This window comes from Podarcis raffonei, chromosome 2 (genome assembly GCF_027172205.1).
Source record: "Podarcis raffonei isolate rPodRaf1 chromosome 2, rPodRaf1.pri, whole genome shotgun sequence".
NCBI classification, from domain to species: Eukaryota; Metazoa; Chordata; class Lepidosauria; order Squamata; family Lacertidae; genus Podarcis; species Podarcis raffonei.
Window position 1 is genome coordinate 62,615,799 of NC_070603.1, and position 22,802 is coordinate 62,638,600.

Consider the following 22,802-nt stretch of genomic DNA (forward strand, 5'->3'; position numbering starts at 1 on the left):
GCACATGATTTAAGTTGTAGACCAGGGGCCAGATTCAGTTCATGAGTTCTGCTAGTAGAAGCCAGTGCAAGAATCTTCTGCTAGCACAATAGGACTTTTTGTCCTCACCTCCCACCGCCTTCCTAAATTTGTCTGGAGTGTGTGTGTTAGGGGAACCCCTAGACCAGCACATGGGGGAAGGAGAAGGGAGATCATTCTGTCTGGCAAGCTGACGCAATAAACTCAGCACGACGTTGAATTCCTCCCCTGGAATGGCAACTTGTGGCCCTCCGGAGACTGCTGGACCACAAAAGCCCTGCTTGCTCTATCATTACGCTGTCAGAGGGGCCAGCCCAATGCCTATGGGAAGCTCACAAGCAAGACATGAGTGCAATAGAATTCTCCCACTCATGAGCCTCATATCAATGGCTGGGACTGATGGGATTTGGAGTCTAGTTACATCTGGAGAGCCACAGGTTCCTCATTCCTATTGTAGATGAGTATTTCTTAGTGGTATCAAAATGAGGCAAAACCTCAGTCATAGAGCCACTAAAGGGAGGAAACACACAGAGACAGGCTGAACTTTCGTGAAAGCGCTACACATGATTCACAATGGTATCGGAACCAAAAACTAACAAAACCTAATTAAGCATACCCTGTTAGAAAGCAGGATGGGGTCTAGGTGACTTGGGCACCACTGAGACTTGGGTAGAATTCCCTTTGTAACTGAAAAAGCCAATTAATTTCATCTGTGCTTTAGTTTACTATCTGTAAGGCTGTGCAGGCAGAACTGTAAGCTAAAAGGCCGTATGTGGGAGAAGCAGGGCGATGAGTGGCTGAGATGCAACCTGCCTTTCAGATGAACTCTGTTTCTACCACAGGGGAGAGGGGATGAGTGACTTTTAAATGTCAATCTAATCTTCCCCCACAAATCTCCATATACTCACCGTTCAATGCGTAGGGGCTTAAAGAAGCGAAAGCGTATGAAGTCACCCGCTGTGGGGGTAAATGCCCAAAAGAAATCTTCCCTCAGATACGCTTTCTCTAAGGAGAAGTGCTGGTAGGTTTTCAGACTGGTGCTAACTTCTGCAGGAGGGTTGACGTGTTCTTTTCGAAGCGCTTGCTTTCCAAAATCTTTGTCCTCAACATGCAAGATAAAAGCAAAACTATTTAAACTATATAAAACTGTGTTTCCTACTTCCATTGCACTTTTATGGAAATACTGCTGTTCTGATGGCAGTGGTGGGGCTGCTTTAATTAAGGTATCCCCTGAGCCGATGAACATCATCACCATCCAGGCTGCTGTTTGGGCTTCAAAAAACCTTCGCTTTATCTCTGTTCTCTCCCTCTGCTTTGCTCCCTCTGTATATTCAGTCCAACACCAAAGTCATGTCTCTTCTGCCTGCACATGGTGAAAATACACCCCAGCAAGAAACTCTGGTTCACAATCCAGTCATCTCCTGCTTTTGTATCTTTTCCTTGCTGGGCTTCTGTTGTCACTGCTCAGGCCCCTCATTTCTATCATTCACCTCTCTCATCACTCCAGTCTCTCAGACGATGTGATGCCTCTCTTTAAATATCAGCACTGGCCTCCTGTCCACCCTGGGATCCAGCACAAACCCCTCACTCTTATCTTCAAAAGCACGCCATGGCCTTGGCTCCCCTTTTCTTTCAATGCTTGTATGTCAATGTATCCCTGACTAAGACTGTTTATTATTATTTTTGTTTAGAAAAAATATATAATCCTCTTAATCAAAAATAAATAAATCTTTAAGGGGTATACATAAAGCAATGAGAAACAGACAAATAAGCAAATATTAGTTTGCATAACTGTTGCTCTTCAAACTCCCTCCCTCCCCATCCCAATTTCTGTCTGCCCTTTCTCTCACATTGCCCCACATGCCTGGAAATCCCTTCTAAGAACACATATGCAACACTGCCCTTCTCACTCTGTCTTCAAATCTATCCTCAAAAATCCCTATTTCTGTGATGCCTCTGGCAATACCCCGCTCTCCTGAGTCCTCTCCTTGGGAAAGGGAGGAAAAGAAAGAAAGAGAGAGAGAGAGAGAGAGAGAGAGAGAGAGAGAGAGAGAGAGAAGGAGGGAGAGAAAGGGTGTGGGGGGGAGTTAAGAGAACCAAAATCTGTATGAAGTAAAAGAGAGAGAGAGAAACTTAAGAATCCTAGAACTGGATCTTTAGATCAGTGTTTCCCAACCTTGGGTCTCCAGCTGCTTTTGGACTACAATTCCCATCATCCCTGACCACTGGTCTTGCTAGCTAAGGGTGGTGGGAGTTGTAGTCCAAAAGCAGCTGGAGACCCAAGGTTAGGAAACACTGCTTTAGATTATAGTTTTGGTATAGCTCACTGAAACTAGTACAACTCTCGAATGTGTCGTGATGCCCAAGTTTTACAGTCAAATGTTTGCATGGAGTTCCTGTCCTCTGCCCAGACTCACTTTCCAAAGAACACTGCCGATATGAGGCTTTTAAAGCTGCTGCAACACATAGCTACTGAACGCTGGCTAGCAGCTATTAATCAGAGTTGATACCTGCCATGCTCCAGTTCCCTTGGCTCCTGACCCCAATGCCTCGCCTTTGCTTCCAAGCCATTAACAATTTCTTTCATACTCTGTCAGTGAAGCATCCACTCCTTCTCTGCAGAAGAAGCACAACTGACCTCTCTTCCCTAGGGAAGGCACCTGCATTTGAAAGCACCTGCTTTCCCTGCCTAAACTGCTACACATATTTGAAAACTTATCACATTTTACATATAAATTTGCCCAACGCATAGGAATGCAGTTTCCCAGTGCTATGACGTTACATACTCACTTTCAGCTTCTGTATTTTACCAGCAAGGGAGGAGTGGGTTCCTACGTGCTGGAAGAGTGAGGGCTTGAAGCGTATCCTCAGGTTTGCCTTCTGTCTGTCACAATGTTTCTAAAATAATAATAATAATATATTAAAAAATCAAGATTTGTGCTTCCCGCTTAGGAGGAAGCACGAAGTAGGAAACAGGTTGGTTAACTGCTTTCAGTCAAGTTTGCCATTAGGGACACAATTACTTTTCAACTGTAAGTGTGAAAGAAGTGGCTTCAAAGAAGGCATGTCCAAACCACACTTAAGCTGCTATTACCTTCTTCACCCTAAGGCTGTGTACACACAATGGGTGGGATTCAACTAATGAGTCCCACTTGAGAAGGATAGGCAACCTAAGGCCCGGGGGCCAGATGCGGCCCAATCGCCTTCTAAATTCTGCCTGCGGATGGTCCGGGAATCAGCGTGTTTTTACATGAGTAGAATGTGTCCTTTTATTTAAAATGCATCTCTGGGTTATTTGTGGGGCATAGGAATTCATTCCTTCCCCCCCAAAAAAAAATATAGTCCGGCCCACTACGTGGTCTGAAGGATGGTGGACCGGCCCACGGCTGAAAAAGGTTGCTGACCCCTGCACTAGAAGAAGCCAGCACAAGCGCTCCTGCTAGCACAACAGGGCTTCTCTCCTGTAAACCTCCAGAAATGGGCTCTGGGGCGTGTTGAGACAACCCCAGAAGAGTGGAGCAGAGGAAGAGACAGAGTTTTGTTCCATGTGGCAAGCTGAAATGCTTGCGCTGACTACAAAACTGCCACTGCACTACAGTCGTACCTTGGTTTTCAAACAGCTTAGTTCTCAAATGTTTTGGCTCCTGAACACCACAAACCCGGAAGTGATTGTTCTGGTTTGCAAACTATTTTTGGAAGCCGAACGTCCGGCAGGGCTTCTGTGGCTTCAAATGGTTGCAGGAGCTTCCTGCAGCCAATCAGAAGCCGCAATTTGGTTTCCGAATGTTTTGGAAGTCGAATGGACTTCCGAAACAGATTCTGTTTGACTTCCAAGGTATGACTGTAATTTGAATCCTTCCTATTACATTTAAGGTAAAGGTAAAGGTACCCCTGCCCGTACGGGCCAGTCGTGTCCGACTCTGGGGTTGCGCGCCCAACTCGCTTAAGAGGCCGGGGGCCAGCGCTGTCTGGAGACACTTCTGGGTCACGTGGCCAGCGTGATGAAGCTGCTCTGGCGAGCCAGCACCAGTGCAGCACACGGAAACGCCGTTTACCTTCCCGCTATACAGCGGTACCTATTTATCTACTTGCACTTAAGGGTGCTTTCGAACTGCTAGGTGGGCAGGAGCTGGGACCGAGCGACGGGAGCTCACCCCGCCGCGGAGATTCGAACCGCCAACCATACGATCGGCAAGTCCTAGGCGCTGAGGTTTTACCCACAGCGCCACCCGCGTCCCCACCTATTACATTTAAAGCACATTAAAACACATTCTATCCCTCAAAGAATTCTTGGCCCTGTAGTTTACCCTACACAGAATTACAAATGACCATGCCCAGAATTCTTTGAGAGACAGAATGTGCTTTGAACATGCTTTAAAGGTATAGTGTTCACACAGCCTAAGTGTTGTGAAAGTATTTTGAATACATATTTACTACCCTGAAAACAAATACCTCAGAATGCAGCAAATGTGTGTATAAAATGTTTCTGCCACACTTAAAACAGGTATGCTTTCATCTACATCAAAGTTGGTATGAAGGTTCCAAGTGGACCACTATCTTCCCTTGACTGGTATTGCAACTTCTTAAAAATGTTTAAAAGATGATGGATATGGATTGAGATCAGCTGTCCAGCTCAATTCTGGTGTCACCACTAGTGAGTCAGAATGAAGTACAGCTCAGGAATGTGTTCTTTAATTGGATTTCAACTGAGCCAAGCTGCTAGACTCAACTCTAAGGGAAGTGGATGGGTTAGGATCTCACTAGGAACATAATGATTAGTATAAACATATAAACTTGTGCACACGTTTGCCCTTCATTTTGTTGATACATGCTTGGCTGTTTATATGGAGCCCGAGTAGCAATGTATTGTTGATCTCTAGTAACCTGCTAGAGTCAGGGAATGGGAAGGAGGCAGCCTTGGGCAGCAGGACGCTATGACCTTCTGGTTGGTGTAGTCTCATGAATGTGTCATTACTGTTAAATTAATTAAGTAGCTGTCGGGATAAATCATGGGCCTTCCTCCCAACTTCATATCTTTGTATTCTTTGTTCATAAAATACTATTTTGCTGATGCTCATTGCAACTGTCTCATTTTGTCTCTCACAGCTAAGAGGAAACTGAGCCACCTTCTGTTTCTACCACCAGTTTGTAAAAGAGAAAATTTTGATCAACTCTAGAGTGGTACCAAGCAAATCTGCGGCACTTTTTCTTAAAAACAAAAAAATCCCCTGCCCAACTCTGTCACCTGGGAGAGTTTGAGAATACATTTGTGAATGAAAATATGCTACACGTAGGAGACTTATGAAGAATAGAGACACATAGGCATGAAGGAGAAACTAAGCGCTGAGCAAATAAACTTTTGAAGTTGGCGCATGCGCAGACTATTATTTTACTTATAGTACTGTGAAAAGGAGGTATAATCTGCGCCTAATACCACTTTCACTTCTACCACCACCTTCCTAAAATACAAAACTTGTCTAGATGCAAGTCTGAAGCTGTTTCTCTTCTTGTCTACTCATTATCAACACTTCCTCCTCCGTCACTAGAGGCTTTTTTCTCATTTAAAAGTCTGTAGGTGTATGCCGCTGCACCCTTGCGCCAATTCACCTTGTTAATTTCGCTTGCTAATTTCTCTTAGAATAAGCTAAAGCTGCCTACTTAAGAATACTATTTTATTATCTTTTCCCAAGGTCATTCCCCAAGGTCATCCCCCTTTCATGAGGCAAATGGCAAACGGGTGTATAAAAGGTATGATTGCCTGATGCCAGCATTTATTAAGGGAAACATATTTAAAATCTTAGCCTGCAATTTTATGTGAAGGAAAACAGGCAACCATTAGGAGGACTAGAGCAGCAAAAGACAAAGCAAAATGAAATCTGCCCAAACCACCATGTCACTCTCTGACCTTTTTTTAAGGCATCACCCACCCCTGCCCCATTTTTGTCCCCTACAAAAATTCTGTCTGTCACACGTTTGCATTCCCACCTCGTTTCTTGAGGTGTGACATACTTTATGGCTGGTCCCAAGAAGTGGTGGTCTGGATGTACATTCTTATCAATGTGAGGTGCTAAATTAATCTTTAGCTAGGAAATTATTAAAGAAATATAACAGAAAACAATAACAATAGAACTCACAAATCCCGCTGGGTAGGCCTTTTTAAGACCAAGAACTCGCACATTTTAGGAATGACAGTCACCTGTGGTTCCACTGCCAATATAGCTGTCTACCTAATATGTGTAAGAAGGGGCCCCTTGAGACAGCCCTCTCTCACAGATACAGGTTGCTTCGCAAAACCATTTGTACTACCTGCAACACTTGGCATTGCAGTCATATTCCCTGAAGCCCTGCTCCAAGATAATCCCCTAATCCAGCTCTCATTACTTTAGAAAATTAAAAACCTGGCTCCACTCATGAGAGAATTCCTGAATGCAGCTAGCAAAGGGCTCCTTCCTGCCTGATGTTAAGTGGGACACAGCAGTCAAGAGCGGTTCCACTCTCTGCCTTGTGCCTTCTTATTGTTGTTACCGATGCAGCTAATGAAAGCAGCTACAGCGGGTGAACTCTAGAAGTTGGTTTTCAGACAAAAGGAAGAGATATTCAGATCAGGCAAAGCATTTCACCACTAAACCTCAGGTCAGGCAAACTTTCAATCAAGGAGACAAATCCTACAAGTTACCAATTTGATTCTACACAGCAGGATTTACAAGAGCAAGTCTGGTTTAAAAGACTGTTGTGCAGAGTTAATCAGGCAAGCAGCAGGAGTGGGAGCCAGAAATCTATGCTGGAACTAGGTTACATTTTAAAATAGACAATGATTTAGATGCTCCCAGGATCCCCTGGAAAGCACGCCAGGGGGCGGGAGGGGGGAATTTGGAAGGGGAAGGCAAGCGAAGGTGGATGCACAGTGACATTGAAACTATGTTCTAGTTCAAGGCCTTGAAAACAAGATAAACACCAGCAACACCTCATTATATTGACACAGAGCAAACCACAAGGCAAATCCCAGCCCAGGGAAAATCACTGTCCACCCAGCAAACCAGGTATTAGTCAGCCTCAGCTGCAGCGGAAGCAAAGTGTCTCTTTTGGAAAGTAGATATTTCTTTCTGTGGCAACTGCTGGTCTTCCCTGAGCGTTAAGTGCTATGGGATGAGTGAAAAAGCTTTGTTTGTTCCAGAAAAGGCTACGTGTGGGTGCTAAAGGTAGACTGGAACCAGGCAAGGAGATAGGCAGTAGATGAGTCTTACTCTGGGTGCTAAATGTTGTCTCTTAAGAATAAGCAAGCATTAAGTATGATATCACAAATGATTATCTTCTGACTACCTTGCATCCAGTTGCAAGAATTACTTCATCACCCAACTATTTGATGTGTTTTTGTTGGAGAGCATTTTGCATCAAAGCAATGCAAACCAGCCCATCTCTCTCCAGTGCCAGGAACTCTCTTGTTTTGGGCAGCATCTCACAGCATGCCAGAGGTAGGAGTTCTGTGGCTTGTAATAGCTTTTAGGAACCACAAATTGTATCCCCTCCAGCCAACACCCAGTATTCCTTAACATCTCCGCAAGTGATTCCATCCTTTACCGAATTCAGTTTTTTATTTAAAAGAGACTCAATATACCTTTAAAAAGACCCACTGCAGAATCCCTGCATAATTTCAGTATCATTTCATTAAAAGGCACATCTGCATAAGTTAGAAGGAGACCATTTCAACTAATTTGGGGTTAACTTACTGCATCTTTCTCTGGGTTGCAGACTTTTACCCAGAGGATATGATCCAGGAGCCAGTCTATGGGCTTGTCCTTATAGAACATGAGTATGAATTCCACAATAAGACTGAGATCCAAGGACTTGAACATCTTCCCTGAAAGTGTGGACAAGAGAGAAAAATTAGAAATGCATGTTGGATCAGAGAAACAAACCTTTCCTTGCCCTGGAGTATTCTCTACAGATGTGAACTTCTTTTTAAAAAGGCATTCAGCCTGCTGATGCTGAGCCAATTAGCGGAATCTAATACTGTACTGGCACACTGCTAACCCCTTACATATGGCCGTGCTCTTACACACAACTCTTGACCAAGACTTTAGGCCAACTTCTATGTTCTCAGGGGCCAGTCTATTCTCCAAACAGTGGTTTGCGGGCCAGAAGTACATTTTGCTACATGTTCCGACCTCCTCACAGGAGGTCAGACACTGTAAATAAAGTTAAAGCCTCATATCAGTGAGGGCTTTATAAGAGTGGACTGTATTTGCTCCGGCACAGCCTAAAATCAATATGTGCTATTCTGGGGAGAAATGTAGTATCGAAGCAGTGGTGGCTAACTTGTGGCCCTGCAGATGTTGCTGAACTATGACATCCATCATCCCTGATGACTGGCCACGCTCACTGCCTGGGGCTGGAGATGTAGCTCAGCAACATCTGCAGGGCCAGAGGTCAGTCAGCCAGCCATCCCTGCATTTGAAGAGTGCAGTAGGTCTGCCTCCTACAACTTCTGGAAACAGATTTATTTTTCCTTGCAAATGAACCTAACGAACACACACCTTGTGTTTTAATGGCCTGCCAATGAGATCCTGCTTGGGGTACCATTTGTTGTTTCAAGATAAGCACCCACTCAGAGCAGGGCCTTCTCATTTGCTGCATCAGTATAGTGAAAAGCCCTCTTTCTGGCCCAGGTGATATTGAACAGCGGTACAGAAACACTGCAAATGAATGAATGAGGAGGAAACATCTTAACCCAACCTTGATTAAGTTATAGAGAACCAGTGTGGCGTACCAGTTGGAGTGTTGAACTAGGACCTGGGAGACCAGGTTTCAAATACCTACTCAGCCATGAAGCCTACTGGGTGACCTTGGGCCACTTACTCTCGCAGTCCAACCTACTTCACAGAGTTGTTGTGAGAAAAAAATGGAGAGGACAACTATATAAGCCACCTTGAGCTCATTGAAGGAAAGGTAGACTACTAATGCAATTATTATTGTTGTTGTTGTTGTTGTTGTTGTTGTTGTTGTTTTGTTTGTCCATGAGCCATTTCTGCTCTGCTCCTTAAATGGAATGGAGCTTTGAAGCAACCTTTCCTGTTAGGCTTCATTCAAGGCCACCTCTCCAGTTCCTGATTCAGTTGCATTCAGTGCCCCCATATCCCTTCCAATACTGTTGCCGCCCAAATAGGAGTGGTATGAAAGACTGGTTTTTTTCCACCTGTAATCAGTGAAGGATCTCTGCTGTTTTAACATCATAGTAGTGGTAGTAATAAATTTATATGCCGCCCATCTGACTCGGTTGCCCCAGCCACTCTGGGTGGCTTTCAACAAGTTAAAACACAGTAAGACATCAAACATTAAAAACTTCCCTGTACAGGGCTGCTTAACAAGCATGCACATGAACCAGCTGCTCCTCCCAACTAGTAACTAGAGCCTCTTAAGACGCTTGGCCTGTTTAATAAGCCACATCAATAAAACATTTGTGTCACACAAAAAAGCAAAGTGAAACTAGAGATGGCTGGCTTTGCTGTATGTTCTTTGTGTTCTGCGTTGAGTTTGGAGGAAGCCAGAGTGCAACTGTCACAACTTTTGTGTTCCATTTGTTCCAAAAGAAGCACAACTGAGAACATGGATGGTGCTTTTCTTTCTCCTGCAGGCAGAGTTAGGCACAGCACTGAAGCACATGCCGCTGGGAGAGGTTTCTCCTCTAAGCAAAATGCACCAACAAATGTTGGTGTTATGTTGAAGGGAGCCTTACCAATAAACCCAAGCTGCGAGAACTCCAGGATCATCCATTCCTCTGATGGCTGCTGCAGAGCAAAGTTCTTCATTGTGCTGAGATAGTTTGGCTTGGCTACAATATCATCTTCCAGCTACAAGACAAACAGTGGGAGATGCCAGTACTCGTGACAGATCATGCACTCTGCTGAAGAAAAACTCTACCCTACAACATGTCCAACAAGCAAAAATGGGAGGAAGAAACCTCTAGCCAGGGACAGGATTTTAATAAGGAAGACAAAACCTTCCAGCAGTTTCCTGTTTTTGTTAAACGAACTAAAATAATGAATAATACTCAATCAGTAATGGTCAATTAGCTCCAGGCATGCCAGCATTATACAAGAAAAGACCTATTCCCATAATCAAACACGGATCTTGTTTTTCTAGCCATTGGAAGCAGGCAAACATTAGAAATAGACCCTGCTATCATAAGTCATGTTACATAATAAGGTAAAGGTAAAGGTAAAGGTCCGTATGGGCCAGTCTTGCCAGACTCTAGGGTTGTGCGCTCATCTCACTCTATAGGCCGGGAGCCAGCGCTGTCCGCAGACACTTCCGGGTCACGTGGCCAGCGTGACAAGCTGCATCTGGCGAGCCAGCGCAGCACACAGAACGCCATTTACCTTCCCGCTGGTAAGCGGTCCCTATTTATCTACTTGCACTTTGATGTGCTTTCGAACTGCTAGGTTGGCAGGCGCTGGGACCGAATGACGGGAACGCACCCCGCCGTGGGGATTCGAACCGCCGACCATACGATCGGCAAGTCCTAGGCGCTGAGGTTTTACCCACAGCGCCACCCGTGTCCCTCCACATAATAAGGTACCAGCAGCAATATGCTGATTCCACAGTTAGGCTACCAAGGCAAGACCACATAATGTCAAAGCTGAAATGCTTTTTTAAAAAACAAAACAAAAAAAACAACCCAAAACATCCCATTCTACCACTCCAGCTAACTCAGGATATATATGAAGCTATCTTATACCGAGTCAAACCATTGATCCTTCTGGCTCAGTGCTGTCAACACAGACCGGCAGCCAGGAGCCTGTCCCTGCCAGGAACTGAATCTGGGACCTTCCGCATTCAAAGCAAATGCTTTGGCCCTTAACTATGGCCCTCCCTCAAACCTTGTGAAGGTTAAAGTGATTATTTCCCCATTTAAATCTTAGCAAAATTCATCTGGCCAACTGCTATTAGAACACCAAGGTCTTACCCAAGAAAGAGACAGAATTAAAAGTAACAGTTTTAATGCAACACATAACAGCCAGATCAAAATAATGAACAACATGGTCTACTGTATGTACCCTCCCCCCTTCTAAAACACAGCCTCCCCACACATACTTTTGTGTTTTGATCAAGGACCCAGACAAAATGTTCCTTGCTGGGAGCAACAGAATCTATACTTTAGCCAATGTTTAACTTACCTGGACATAATAGATGCCTTTGGACTGTGCATACATCATTAGAAAGCAATAATCTAGGTTCTGTTTAGTCCTCCACCTATAAAATAGAGAAAGGCTATAATGGCACACAAGGCAGAAAGTTGTTCCATTGCTGGCAGGCAGCAGGTGCTTTCAATGGAGAAAAACACAAGTTCAGCAGGGAATTCAGAATCCGGTACACTCTCATTCTGAGACCATAATGAGTTCCAGATCTACTCTAGCTATCATTCTAGCTTGGACTCTAGGTGATTTTAGGACCAAACGACATCTGTTGTTATTCATGGGATTAGCAACGTGTAGTTTTAAAAATCTAAGTAACAGAACAGTCATGGGAGGCGGTTCAGTCCAGATTGTAACTGCAGCATGAGGAGAGGGGTGGGGAGTAAGACATTTAACCCTTTGTCCTGGCCACAGTCCCTACTTTCGTGGGGAAGGGCCATAGCTCATTGACAGAGCACCTGCTTTACATGCAAAAAGCTCCAGGTTCAATCCCTGGAGCCAGGCAGGGCTGGGAATGTCCTTGGTCTGAATTCCCAGAGAGCTGCTGCCACTCAGTGTAAGCAATATGGACCAACAGCAGTCTTGACTCTGCATAAGGCAGCTTTCTATCCAGCCCCCTTCTGGCTGCTATTTGCATTAAGAATTTTTTTCCCTGTGGGTGCCAGTGGGAGTTTCCTTCCTGATGCAAATTGCCATGGGAGGGGCCAACATCTGGATCAGAACTGCAGTGGGAGCAAAGGGTTGTGTCCCCCCCCCACCCTTTGCTGCAGGGGCCGCTTATGTTAAATTAAAAGAGCTGTCACATGATTAGCAATTGTGTGAATAATGGCACTAGCTCTAAGGCACACATTCCATTGGAGTCACAAGAAAAGAGAAACAGCGCTGTTCACAATCTGAGCAGTTTGCTCAGGCAAATACATTTTGGAAAAGAAATACAGGCCATTCAACAGCCAACAACCTCTACTTGCTCCCTTTAAATGCCTGTTTTCTTCTCTTACAAAGCCATGGTGGTGGGGGCAGGGCAGACAATCACAGAGTGCCGGTAGGTATCCATTCAGCAGGTTCTCTCTTACCTGACCCTTTCCTTGGGGTCGCCAAAGGATTCCCGGAGGCGAGAGAAGTCTGGGTAGAAGTGTGGAGAAGGGGAAATAACTTCTAGAAGGCCAGAATGTATTTCATTGGGGAACCTGAGAGGGAGGGGGGGGGAAAGGTAAGGAAGAAGCTGTCACTTTCTGCAAAGAGGAGAATGCAACCCAACACTAGCGATTAATAGCCTGAAAATCATGGCACACCACAGGGCAGGACGGCATTAAAAGCTCTGGGGAAGAAAACCTCCACAGGAGCTACTGTGCTTTCAGGTCCTATTTTAAAACAGAAGAAACAGCAGCAGGGGGAATTGTTGCCATTTTGAAAAGCTCACCCCCTGCCTTGGATTTCTCAAATACCTCACAGCAGCTTGTGGAAGGTGAAGTTAGATTTTCCTACCACACTTGTGCCCTATTCTTACATGATCATTACTTCTGAATGCTGCTCAGTCTGAGGGCTTGTCTGCCTGCTTGTTCGTTTACTGTGAATTTTTACATATTACATGCTAAATGTCCTGATTGTTACAAAAGGCAGCTGGGTACTAGCTCCTCCCCCTAGTTCATGGGTGTGGGGCCTGTAGCCCTCCTGATGTTGTTGGGACTCCCAACTGCCCTCACCCCTGACCACCAGCCATGTGTGTCTGTATGATGCAGAGTGTTGGAGCAGGACCTGGTTGAGAGTGTTTGTAACTGTTTTTAGAACGTTTTAAAACTGCATTTAGTTTTTATTTCTAATGTGTTGTTATTACTGTGTCTGCTGGCTGGGCTCCTTCAGGAGGAAGGGCAGGGTGTAAATAGGATGTAAATAAAATAAATAATTTGTTAAATGTGTGTCCTTTCCTTTCTCCCAAAGGAGCCCAAGGCAGTTTAAACTAGACAGGTTCCCAATTCATTTTATTTCTGATGTTATCTGTGTTATATATGTTATCTGTGTTATATGAATCTTCATTAAGTCAATATTTAATTATTAAATTTGTTAGTCATTTCCCCAGGCAGGCCAAAGCAACATACAATATTCTGTTACAAAGATTACATCACTGCATTTTGTCTCTCTGTTCTTTAGAAAAGTCAAATACTTTGATGTTTTTCCTGTCATGGCAGAGCCACTGCATTATTATTATTATTACTACTACTACTACTATTCCAAGGGTCAATTAATGACTCGTTCGCTTTTCACTTTGTTTAAATGTCTTTTTATAGGGTTACATCAACATACCAGTACACATTCAAATTCCAAAAAGCATCTGTGTTTTTGGCAGCCCTTAAATAATACATGTTTTGACAGTGTTTGCCTGTAGATAATCAGTCTCAGCATGTGCCCTGTAGTAAGTCTTTTTCTTAATCAAGTGATTGCAAGGCGAAAGGGACCAGCAGTGGGATTGAGGAATAAAAAAGTAGCCTTTCTGTCTACGCACTGCCTCATTGTGGGGTGTGGGGTGTGTGTGTGTGTGGCTATTTCCTGTTGACAACTTTGTGTTCCTTTCAATTAATCATCTTTCTGCAATATTTGAACGGTGGCTTCTAATTGGGAAAGCTGTTCTCTTGATACAGGAGCAATTGCTTTCCCTCTAAGCCATCTAAACTAAAGATGGCATTTGCCACCACTGTATTCCCCCTCCCCACATGATTCTTCCTGTTCAGTTTAAGGGAGCTAAAACAAGCCATTTGTGTGCATGCACACGCGTGCATGCATGTCTGTTCGGAAATCAAATTGCTAAACTGATAAAAGGGAAACATTTGAGGCATCTGATAGAGAACTGCTTTCCAAGACAATGTCCATCCATTTCATCGGGGTCCATTACACAGTCAGCCCTATAATGACTTGATAATTGTGTGGTCTCGTCCAGAGCCTAAAGGAGTTTGCCAGGCTCCACATAAGCCACAGTCTCTTCATCAGCACTGGAAACAAAATGACTCCCACCTTAGCTATTACAAGAGCCTTCTCTCATCACCTGTACAGCTCAGGGAGCAAAACTTTAGCTAGTAGGTCACATCCTTTTTTCCAGGTCTTGATCTTAGCTGCTGTTATTAATAGACAACATGCAGAATGCAGAAGCGGTAATGAAGTCGGGGACTCTTCTATTACCATTATCTTCTAAATCTTCTGTCCTCTGAGCACTGATGCTACTAATTCCTGCCCAGTGTCTTCTACAAGCTCGCTAATCATTAAAAAAACAAAAACCCGCCAGAGCCAGATGGGAATCCAAATCCTTAAAACCCCCAGAAAATGCCCTGAGCAACTTATTGATGAGAGAACCCTGACACTGCAAAAGGAAACCCACATAATGCTTTGAGACGGAAATTAACTATTAGGTTGACATAGAGCTCTGGAGAAATCAGATGCAGACCTGGTAGGAGCAGCAGGGAGACAGAATATAACCCTAATGCAGCAAAGGACATCATGGCAGGATATTGATGTTGGAACTAAGCCTTATTTTGGTTTGAGGTCTGTGTTGCTGGCAAGCTGCCGCTTCTCCTGCTGTGAACAGGCTGTAGAATGAAGATAACAAGAACTGTCTGCCCAGGATCACTGTAACTCTTAAGGCAGCAGTTAACTGACATGGAGCCCACAAGTAACGTAAATACTGGCCAAAGGCAGCATAGCACATGCTGCTGTTCCAAAATAACGACTCTCCTGATAATCTAAGAAACAAAGGGGAAATAAATGGATGGCATGACTGATGCAGACTCACAACTTGTTTTAACAGAGGAGGGGAAATTAAAGGTTAACCAGCATGCAAACTCAATGCATAGGCTTAGTAAAAAAAGAAAGAAAAACCTTCCTCAGGAAGAAAACATAACATGTAAAAAAAACACCCCAAAATACTTTTGTTCTCATTTTTTAATTAAAGGTAAAAATTGGTATTTTTCCTAAGATGAATGCAGTAGTAATAAAGAATGAAAGAATTCTGCTTACAGGCTTTTGATATTTTCTGCCACTCCTGTTGTATACTGTGGATCTGTCTGCAAAGGAAAATTGAAGAGTATAAGTCAGTAAGAACAGGCAGATTTAAGAAGTTGTCAATATGCATATTCTGCACCTCAGAGATCATGCTTACTAGCCCTACTTATGCCAACATGCTTGTCCTGTTGCCAAGTGCTGCTAGTCTTGCCAAGGGCTGCCAGATACACTTTATTTTTAAATTTCCTACTTCAGAAGATGCAGTATGTGTTTACATTCTCAGCGGACTCCTAATAGCAAGATAAGGCAATTTGAAAAGTGAGATCTGGCAGCAAAACAACATAATGAATGAATGAAAGGTCAGGATTTTATGCCCAAAATCAGAACCATCTTGGAAACAATGTTAAGGGAACAATAAAAGTGCATTTGGAGGGGAGGAGGGAAGAATCCAAGGATGCTTTCAGTTTCCCAAACAAGGAGTGGTTTCTGATCTAAGAAAACAGACAGCAAAATGAAGACAAGGTGCTTTATGTTCTTCGTAAATGAATGCAGCACGCATCTGCTCCAATTACTGCCTCAGAACTTGGCACCAGAAAATGAGAAGTACACATGTGCCTTCAGGAAATGCCACCTTGCCTTGCTCTGTAAGGCACTTCCTCATCAGACACCCAGTTTAGAGGAACTTTGCCTGTTCCATTTCAGTTGTGCCTTAAAGCACCCCAACACCACTTTAGCAGCCATAGGTCCCCCCCCCAAAATAATCCTAGATTGTCAAGAATGCTGTGAATGTTAGCTCTGTGAGTGTAGGGTGTGGATGTGACCGTAGTCTCTTGGTGAGCAACAGATCTTCAAATTTCCTCACACATTCAAAAGACATATATAATGATATTCTTCTTTCATTTGTGGAAGTGACTTGGTTTTAGCAGAGCCTCCTGCAGAAAAGGGGGGGGGGAGAGAGAAGAGGTGATGTTCACCAATTTAACCTCCCCCTGGCAGCCCCTAGTGCCACTTTCCATGCTTTTCCAAAGGGTTCTCTTACTGTCCAGAGCAGAACTGGGGGAGAAAAAGGGGGCTGCAGAGGCATGGGGAAGTCAGCAAAAATTGCATCCCCCTCTTATGGCCAAGGGAGCAGTTAGTGGAGTTCCACTCTGGGCAACCTGAAATCCAAGTATTTCAAGTTCACTATCTCCTTAAAATTTTCTCAAGATGCACAAACATTCACTAAAAAGCTAAGATGGAGACATTAAAATGTGTTGTCTGCAGGCAAAGCATGCCAATCAAGCTCCTTAAAATTACTTGACATGCCATTTTTTTCTTTGAATAATTTGTAAAAAAAAACAAAAAACAACATGTATCCAGGCAGTAAGTAAAGGACAGCATGAGTATCTTATCCAAAACAAGAAACAAAGGCACACAGAGGCTTTCCAGTGCATGCATGACATGCAAGAGAGACTCAGACAGCCCTTGATACACTACAGATCAACTTAAGTGTAAAGGAAAAAAAATATGTGAAGCAGGCCCAACTTCCAGTCTTGGGGGAAATTTGGGCAAGATGGTCTCAATGGTCCCCTACTGGTGGCTGTCCTTCCCCCACCGCGGACAACTTAGTAGCTTGAGGGTAGACTGCCTGCCCATGTCTGCAGCAGTCAATGAGTTAAAGCATGCTGCACAGATCTGGCACTCTGTTCAGTGTATTTGCCCCCGCACTGTTCCTGTTGCCACATAGCTGAGCCACATAAGGAATGGTGGCAACAACATCAGCAGTGCCTCCTCCTGGGCTCCAGAGCCTCGCCATTTGCTGGAGTATATTGTGTACTGGGCCTGATGTGAAGCAGCCTGAGTTCTCCTTTCTGCTAAGCAAAGTATCTCCCGTTTTAGGATAAGAAGCCATTTGCTCCTCAAATGCAGCCATTTTCTTCTGCTTAATTGCAAAGTGGGAAGGAATTCCACATACAAAAATACCATCAATAAATGCTGAAAAAAGGAATCAGTAAAGGGGTCATTAAGGGCTGCTGTTCTCTTCGAAATAATTTGCTACTGAAGGCTTTTTTTGCAGAAAGGATTTCTGGAAAGCAAGAAAAACTAATTTGTTTCAAGCTTGAGACAAATAATCCCAATGGGACTGCTACATGAAAAAAATATATACACACACAAACCCTGAGACAAAAAGTGGCCACAGCGGATTAATGTGCAAAGGTCATCCTAACTCTCAAATCCAGAAGCTGGTTATGATGTGAGGCATTTAGTACAGCAAAATGCATAGGCATTTTTTCAGTTAAGGTTCTTTTTGGGATCTCTAGCAGGGGGTGGCAGCAAATGCACAGGATCCTGAAAGAACACCCTGAAGGCAATTTTGTACCAGGCCCCTTTTTTAGAACAGCTGCCTAGCATTCTGCTGGAGCAAAGGTCAACAAGCCGAGTGCAATTTAAATTAAAGGGACATACACAAGTGCCTTCTTGGCAACAGCCATGCAGCCTTCTGCTAACATATTGACCCTCTAAAGCTGAGTGCATCCAAGCATTGTTTCACACTGGAAACAGCCCGCTGGGCCCCATTGGCGGGATGTGCCCGATGATCCTTGTCGGACAGCAGCCTGAGGTTAGACTTATCTCCCTGTGCCAAAGGAGAAGTTGGCCCGCAGCCATGTGGAGAGAGACATCCTGCTGTTTCATGACTACATGCAGGCTTCTGGATCAGCATCAAGTCCCTGTCAGACGGACAATAAAGGGATACGGAGTTATCAAAGCTGGATTTGGAGGTGAGATGATAACTTTACCTCCGCAATCATGACAACAATGACAGAGTCTTCCTTTTCCTGCTGGTTGAGCTCTGAGATCAGAGAGTTTAGGGTATCTGTAAGATAGGAATGCACCTCCCGCTTGACACTAGGGATCCCCATCACTATCGATACTGTAAATGAGCAGAGCAAAAATACAGTTAAAGTTAGCTTGCTAAAAAACCCACACACCTTCTCATGTCATACTTCACATCTCAAAGGAGCACAATTTCCTTTTCTACTTGTTTTTGGCAAAGTTCTCCAATAATATATTCTGGATAATGAAGGTGGCTTGTCAAGCAGGACATCAAGAGCTTCATGGAACGTCGATCACCATTGTTCACATGGGGGGGGAGGGGCAAGACAGCAGGAATGGGCATAGTGCAAATGCACCAGTGGGCCAAATATGGCAATCCTGCCACTACGTTTGCACCAAACCAACCTCCCGGCCACCTTGTCCCTCCCACTCCCGGTAAGCAACAGTGACCCACATTCCAGAAAGCTAGCAAAGCAGTTCTGCACCACCCAGTAGCTGCTTCTGCTGGAGAATGAACTAATACCCTCAAACACAGTGTAGATGGATGTGTAGCAGTGGCCACCATGGCTGTCCTGGGATTGTAAACTGGCAGAGAGTCCTCGTACACCATGTTGCTTTTGACTGAGGAAGCAGAATCTGCCCTACACTGCTAGAACAAGACTTGAGGGAATCAAAAGTAGAGTTGTAACTTAAGTACCGTATTTTTCCCTCTATTACACGCAGATTTTTTCTCCTAAAAAGTAAGGGGAAATGTCTGTGCGTGTTATTGAGCGAATGTGTGGTCCCTGGAGCTGACAAGCGCGAGTGAAGGCAAAAATCAGGCAAATATCAAATCGTCCGGAGAAGGGAGGAAAGCTGCTGCTTTCCTGCATTCTGCCTCAGGGTCTTACTGCCCACCCGCTTCTGTTTCCTTACTGTGTTTGCTCAAACGGAACAAAGAGCAGAGAAAACCCTTCCCCTCCAGGCAAGCAGAGCGTCCTTCCTTCTAATTCGTCTCTGTGCGTCTGGGACTCGAAGGCAACATGCAGGTTGGGGGGGGAGGAGAGAGAGAGCTGGTTGGCTTGTGGGGGGGGGACTTTTGCCTTCCTTTCCTCCCTCCGGTAAAACCCCTCTCCTGCATTCTTAGCCAGCTGCTTCTCTGCACACCCCTCTCCTTGTCGCTTCTATGTTTTTCCTTCCCTCCCTACTTAAAACGTGGTTCCAATCACGGATCCACATGGATCCTCAGGATCTTTGCATTGAGTCACCCCAAATTCACCATCAGATCACATAGCAATGATCTGATGCAAAAACAGGGCTGCAATGGTGCAAAAACGTGGTTACAAAGCACGGATCCACATGGATCCTCAGGATCTTTGCATTGGGTCACCCCAAATTCACCATCAGATCACATAGCATGTCCATGGCTACAGCCTGCACCAAAAAAATCACGCACCCACTGTTGCCTGGGGCTGCAATGGTGCAAAAACGTGGTTACAAAGCATGGATCCACATGGATCCTCAGGATCTTTGCATTGGGCTACCCCAAACTCACCGTCAAATCACATGTCTGTGGCCGCAGCATGAAGCACAAAAATGATACATCCACTGTTTCATTCAGAATTTTTTTTTCTTGTTTTCCTCCTCTAAAAACTATGTGCGTGTTATGGTCAGGTGCGTGTTATCGAGCGAAAAATACGGTACTTTACCTTCTGGAGGTTTGGGTTTGTTCTAACAAAGTCTTAGCCAGATCCTCAAAAGACACTCTATACCAGGGACCCCACAATCTTTTTAGGCCAGTGGACACACTTGCAAATCTAAGAAATTGTTGTGGGTACCGTAAAATATTTCACAGAAGAAAACCTGGTGATGCACATACCTAATGTCAAAACAACAACAACATAAAGGCAGGCAACACCCTCCTTCCAAAAGAAAGGTAACTCCTGATCAAACAACCTCATCCTAAAATAAAACAACTAAATTAAAAACATTTTGAAAATTGAGGGGGCTTTTCAGACACCAGCAGCAGTACCTGAAGGTCCCTCCTTTATGCAGTAAAGCATTGTCTCTTAAAATAATATAGCACAGGCAATATACCCCTAAGACAGTTTCTGAATGGAAGGTACACAGCACTTGTGCTCAGCCTGGGCAGGTCATCTTGCCCATCTGTGCCACAAAGTGGTGTATAATGAGATAAGCACAGAAGGAACAGTTCACATAACTGAAAAGAGAGACTCTAGCAAAGCAAACTGCCTGCCAGACCATTTCTAGGAGCTTCCTTCAGTCTCTGCTGGCTTGTGCACACAAACAGAATGAGAAGGATGGGAAGTTCATGTGCATACATGCCCTTGGCAGGTAAAGGGAAGCTGTTTTCCATGGAAGCACCATCTCAACCGTATCAGAAGCTGGCCACACAACCAGCTGGCTTCTCAAAAATGGCCACCACAGGAAGTGGCCTAGGTATGGCAGCAGCCGTAACATATAAATCTTATGCATCCTTAGCTTGTCATTTGATAATTCCGTTAGGTCTGGGACAGGGTAGGCATGGGGGAAGAGTTGGAAGGGAAGTGGCCTAAAGAGCAACAAGAAACCCACGGCATCCACTTACCTCCGGTGCGTCCCTGTCCAACATGCACAGCCGGCTGCAGGCTGTTCTCCTTGGACAGCAAATGAGGCAAATGATGGAAGATGGTGGGGAGATGCAACACATTCTTGTTAGTGATATTCCAGAGTTTCAGTTTTGTTTCATCTGTTTGAGAAAAGAAAAGATGAACATTCTGACATTTCCCCCAATGTTATAATGAGGAAGGAGGGAGACTGTTAAGCTTGAGGGCATGCCCACTTCATAGCACCATCTGGCCAGCTGAGATGATCACTTAACTTGGGTTAATCAGTCCAATCTTTTTCACTTGTACCCTATAATCCCATTAAGTTTAGCAGGAATTATTTAAGGCTCAAGATAGATAAGCACACACCCAAGTCATTTGAGAGAAGAATAAAACTTAAACCAAACCTTTGGCAAAAAGGCCTAAATTTGCACCTGGTATTATTGTGCTTTTACCAAATCTCAAGGACCTAATTTTGCCCCATTACTATGTACTAAATCTGTGCTATTTGTGGAGACTGAACACACTAGCGATCAGAAGTTCCAACAAGTCATTAAAAAATCACTTTGTTCAGGGTAGTAAAGTGCTGTTTAAAAGCAACTGTACTGAAACTTTTATTTTAAAAATTGTATTTATATTATACATCCATCCTGATTAAATTCATGAATTTTTATAAATAATGAAAGGGGGGGGGTATTTCACATTCAGCCCCTCTGAAGTGCTTATTCAATCACCACTAGGGAGCACTGAAGGTCATCTTCTGCAGGCTGCCTTTGCTACCAGTGTAGCCTATGAAGGCAAGAATGGGCTTTCACTGCAGAAGGAAGCAACATTTATTTACAAGGCTGTCCAAAGCAGGAATGATGAACCTTTGGCTCTCCAGATGTTGTCAGGCTTCAGCTCCAGCTACCATAGCCAATGGTCAGGGAAGGTGGGAACTGTAATTCAACATACTTGGAGAGTCTCAGGTTCCCCATCCTTGGCCTATGGGAAGCTAGGATAATTGCAAAAGAAAGAAGCAGGCAGTCAGGCCATTTGAAAACACAAGTGTACAAGTGAGTGCGAGGAATGATATTTGCGGCAATTCATAAGGGACCAGACTCATAAGCAGGCGGAGACAAGTAACTCGGTTGCCAAAGTTTAAGTGCATAGAAGTATAACTTTCACAGAGATTTCACATACCATGAGACAGTAGATGGCAAGTTGAAGATTACTATGTTTTCACTGGATTTCCAACCTTTTTTTCATCCTATTCACATCACATACATAGTGAGGGTGTGATATAGGTGAAGGGAAATGTCTTAATGCCACTCACACCCGCCCTGCCAATAATATTTTCAGTCTTTATATGCTCAACAAAACATCCAAATGACCTGCTCCCTGTGGAAAGGCATGCCTGTCTATCTGATGATCTGTGTGAATGCGCACACTTCTGTGGAGAAGCTTCTTCTCTGCAGCCTCAGTGTATCATGAGCTCATCCTTGTTAAAGCCAGATTTACCAGATAAGCTGCTCCACGTCCGGTTTATATCCCTCAGGGCGTGCTTCTCAGAGATGGCTCGCTTTATCTCATCCAGGACTAGGTTCAGCTCCTTCGATCGCTTGAGGCTCTCCTGTTCTGCAGCATGCAAGCGGTCTCTTAACGCTAGGAACTCTCGCTGATAGATATCCACAACATCACCTGCACAAAAGAGAAAATGCTGATTGTTATTATTTTGCTGAAAAAGGAAGGATTTCTATAGTGCAGACAAATTGGTTCCATGTGGAGAGGGGGAGGCAGGGAAGAGGGAGCACCCTCCTCCTCTTACTGGTTTGGAAGGGGGGGCACACTTTTGATTCAACTAAAAGTATATTACTCAGTTCAATATCTCATTTGGGTCCTACACACCTCTAAACATTCGCACCTGCATTCATGGTTAATGCCTTTGGGCAGGAGTACAGATAAATTTAGAAGTAGCCGAGAGCAAAGTCACTGTTAAATGGTTTATATATAAACTGGATTCCTTCGAAAGTCACCTTGAGCTGGAAGCTTGCTATGCAATACATAGAATTGCCCATTTTGTTAGAATACCTACTAAGGAAAACAGAGGGAAGCAGTGACTGGTTTCTTCTGCTTCACTGTGATCATATATGTAGAACAGCTAAGGGAGTAATTTGTTTGAAGTAGTATGTCAGAAATTGGCTCATACACACATTGTAAGGTGGGA

General features: G+C 44.2%; 2 protein-coding genes across 3 annotated transcripts in view; one reads left to right on the plus strand and one right to left on the minus strand.

Annotated features, from left to right (window-relative positions):
- LTC4S (leukotriene C4 synthase) overlaps positions 1-5,724 on the plus strand; it is a 30,063-nt gene extending 24,339 nt beyond the window's left edge. The window contains exon 6 of the mRNA XM_053377007.1: positions 5,125-5,724. The gene's annotated coding sequence lies outside the window, so the exon portion shown is untranslated. The remainder of the gene's footprint in view (positions 1-5,124) is intronic.
- MGAT4B (alpha-1,3-mannosyl-glycoprotein 4-beta-N-acetylglucosaminyltransferase B) overlaps positions 1-22,802 on the minus strand; it is a 75,290-nt gene that overhangs the window by 9,228 nt on the left and 43,260 nt on the right. For both annotated transcript variants that reach the window (XM_053376979.1, XM_053376978.1), the window contains exons 2-11: positions 22,097-22,276; positions 20,599-20,739; positions 17,975-18,108; positions 15,213-15,259; positions 12,284-12,397; positions 11,193-11,268; positions 9,752-9,866; positions 7,746-7,876; positions 2,809-2,916; positions 927-1,120 (exon numbers count right to left, since the gene is read on the minus strand). In XM_053376979.1, the coding sequence (XP_053232954.1) occupies positions 927-1,120; positions 2,809-2,916; positions 7,746-7,876; positions 9,752-9,866; positions 11,193-11,268; positions 12,284-12,397; positions 15,213-15,259; positions 17,975-18,108; positions 20,599-20,739; positions 22,097-22,276 (1,240 nt within the window). The remainder of the gene's footprint in view (positions 1-926; positions 1,121-2,808; positions 2,917-7,745; positions 7,877-9,751; positions 9,867-11,192; positions 11,269-12,283; positions 12,398-15,212; positions 15,260-17,974; positions 18,109-20,598; positions 20,740-22,096; positions 22,277-22,802) is intronic.